The following is a 3686-nucleotide window of genomic DNA, read 5'->3' on the forward strand; positions in this document are numbered from 1 at the left end:
TCTTTTTTATTTATAAAAAAATTAGGTTTTTAATTACAAACATGACAAATATTTAATTTTCGTTTTTTTATTTATATATTTTATTTTCTGATTTATTTCCTTTTTTGGGGGGTTATGTGCTAAATTTATGGGATTGATAATTATTGTTTACTTTTTGGCTTTCCAACCATAATTAAACTCTTCTATATATATTTTATTTTATTTTTTATTATTATTATTATTTTATTTTTTTTTGCCTATATATTGAATTTCCAATTTAAAAAATATATACTTTAGTATCCGATTTATTTTCTTTGGGGGAGGGGGAGGGGGGGGGGGGNTTGGGGGGGCGGGGTTATTATGTGCTAAATTATGAGATTGATAATTATTGTTTACTTTTTGACTTTTCAACCATAATTATACTCTTTTATATTATTATTTTCTTGCTCATATATTGATTTTTCTCTCTCTTAATTTTTTATTATCAAATCAAATTACTAATTGTAACCTTCTCTCACCTTTTTAATATTGTTTTCATGCAGATATCGTTTTCCATTATTGTGACTAAATTTCAATTATTATTTTTTTTGAAATTTTAAAAGTTATCGAAGTTATTTTTTTGACAAAATATTTTAATTTGTTATTGTATAACTTAAATAATCATTTGAATCTAGAAAGTTTAATAAAGTAATTAAAAACTTACATATTATATAATTTTTGTACAACTTTGGTGTTAAGTCCTACATAATAGGGAAAAAGGACAAATTTACCTCCGAACTTTGATAAATGGTACGTATATGCCCTCCGTTATATTTTACGTTCACCTAAGCCCCTGCAGTCCAATTATAGGTACATACATGCCCCTCTCACTAACGGTCCCCTCATATTGTACACGTGTCTTAATCCTAATCAACTACCCGTTTGTCCTTTCTTTTTAACCCATAAACTAACAACCCGCCCCATAAATTCAATACCCACCCGATTCCCTCTAAGATATATCCTAATTAAAAGACCCAAATCTCCATTGGAGAACAACTTCAATTTGGGCTGTGACAATTCGTTGGGTGTGTTAAATCAAGGTGGGAATGAGATGATGAATATTGGATTATAATTATAATAAATAGTTTTAACACACCCAACGAATTATAATAAATAGTTTTAACATACCCAACGATTTATAATAAATAGTTTTAATCCCGAATTTTCCTTGCCACCATCGTCGATGTTCCTCGTATCCACAAACTCATCCACCAGATGGCCGTGTTTGAGCGACTCATCCATCTCTTCTCCGCCACAAAATCTTCACTTTCCTCCACTCTCTTCCCTGAGAACTCCCCACCTCCGTACACCTCCTTCATCATTTTCCTTCTCGAAGTTTCTCAAACCCCTTTCCCTCTAATCGACCAAAACTACCCAAATTTTAGCCCCATTCATAAAACGGTAAATCTGGATCTCCCGATTACCGACCCGCAAGCTGAAACGTTCAGATCGTGTGGAAATGATGTTGTGGTTGCTGGGCTTGTGTTGTTTTTTCCTAATTATTCGTCCTTCTTAGCGAAACCTGGGTTTTACATCGAGGATATATTTGTGAGAGAGTGTTATAGGAGGAAAAGTTTTGGAAAGATGTTGTCAGTTGTGGTTGCTCATGCGGCAAAAATGGGGTATGGAAGAGTGGAATGGGTGGTTCTAGATTGGAATGTGAATGCGAGCAAGTTTTATGAAGAAATGGATTAAATTATAATTATAATAAATTGTATTCATCATCCCATTCCCACCTTGATTTAACACACCTAACGAATTATCACAGCCCAAATTAAAGTTGTTCTCCAATGGAGATTTGGGTCTTTTAATTAGGATATATCTTAGAGGGAATCGGGTGGCTATTGGGTTTATGGCGCGGGTTGTTAGTTTATGGGTTAAAAAGAAAGGTCAAACGGGTAGTTGATTAGGATTAAGACACGTGTATAATATGAGGGGATCGTTAGTGAGAGGGGCATGTATGTACCTGTAATTGGACGGCAGGGGCTTAGGTGGACACAAAGTATAACGGAGGGCATATACGTACCATTTATCAAAGTTCGAGGGTAAATTCGTCCTTTTTCCCTACATAATATGTTAATATTATATGTGTAAATTTCATTTATGACATATATTATAGTACTATTTTCAAGCTATAGCAGTAGATTTAGACTTTCAAGCTATAACATTAAAAATTTCAGGTTATAACAAATTTACAAAAAAAAGAAATGTTTTTATTAATTGGAAAAAACTTTTAAAAAAAAAAAGATAAACGAAAATTTAAAAAAAAAAACGAAATTAGAAATAATAAAGAAAAAAATTGAAAAAATGGAAATAGATGTATTAATTAAATTTGAATTGATTTATGATAATTTTTAATTAGCATAAATTTAGGAGATTTAAACTAATTAGGAATATTTGTTTTCCTTAATTCACTTGAATCTGTTAAAATTAATTAAAAAATCTTATTTTATCCATTTAAAAAAAAAAAACCAGATGTAATTGATGTTGGTGCAACATTTAATGATCTTTGTTTTAAATTGTAAGATTCGTTTATTCCAGTATTTATACAGATTGTATACAACTTCATACATCTTTAAAAATACTTAATTCACGCTTGTTAAGACAATATAATTTACAATTAGGTTGTAAATTGTCCAGGATGAAAAAAATGTAAAACAAAAATGTAATTGAGGTTGTTACAAAATACAATTATCACTATTTTACATTGGCATAATCGTTTATACAAGGTATTTATACATGTTGGATACCAACTTCATTTTTTATTTTTTTTTATTCTTTTGTGTTAGAATATGAATTTGGATGCCAAAGGTGTACATTTTGGATACCAATTATAAGTCAGAGTTAGTTCATGAACTCTAAATTAGTAGTATGATTTCTTTCTAGTTAATAAGACATTGTAAAATCATAAACTTTAAATGTTGAATCCAATTTGTATGCATTTTGTATATAACTGTTATCCCAAGAATTATTATAGTCAATGTGTAATTTATCTTTAGAATGGTGTATCCATTTGGAATGCAGTCTGTATATAACTAGTATCCTGCGATTACAATAGTCAATCTGTAATTCATATGTAATTGGTATCTTTTTGAAATAAAACAGTGGATATTATATATATCAAATACTTAAAGCTGTAACAAACACAAAAATATCGTCCAAAAGTAAAAAAAAAAAACTGGTAATTCTAAAAAGTCTAAGGTGCAATCAACTATCTCAAATTTGATCTCCGTGGTCTTGGTGTGGGATAATTGCTGGTATTCGGAGCATGTTCTTTTGCTATGCGGGGTCCATCAAATTTGCTAGCAACAGTGCCAGTTACTTCACTCTCACTGGTCACGCCATCATCATTCTTTGTTTTTCCATAATGCCATATGATTGTGGCATACCTTTGACGATGGTACTTTGCATCGATATCAACAGAACGCATATCAAAAACTCCATTACTGATGTATTCAGCAAATAGACACGTGTACAAACCACAATCACTGAAAAAAATTTGAAAGAAAAATCATTTTATACCATTTTCATACCAATGTTAAAAATTTAAATACATTAATGAAGAAATTGAAAAAGAAACCTTCCTATTAGAAAAAATCTCAATTTCATATCAATATTAGTCATAATTCATACAAAACAGAGTAATTTAACAATTCATACCATTTGCA

The 3686-nt window shown here is 30.3% G+C and overlaps 1 protein-coding gene across 1 annotated transcript; it reads left to right on the forward strand.

The window, feature by feature from the left end:
• Positions 1-1176: 1176 nt before the first annotated feature.
• LOC125857894 (probable acetyltransferase NATA1-like) lies at positions 1177-1713 on the forward strand (the record flags this gene model as incomplete). The annotated part of the gene is made up of 1 exon (XM_049537553.1): positions 1177-1713. A coding segment is annotated over one exon (537 nt), but the record flags the coding sequence as incomplete, so codon positions are not given.
• Between the last annotated feature and the right edge of the window lie 1973 nt (positions 1714-3686).

Source organism: Solanum stenotomum, chromosome 1 (genome assembly GCF_019186545.1).
Source record: "Solanum stenotomum isolate F172 chromosome 1, ASM1918654v1, whole genome shotgun sequence".
NCBI lineage: Eukaryota > Viridiplantae > Streptophyta > Magnoliopsida > Solanales > Solanaceae > Solanum > Solanum stenotomum.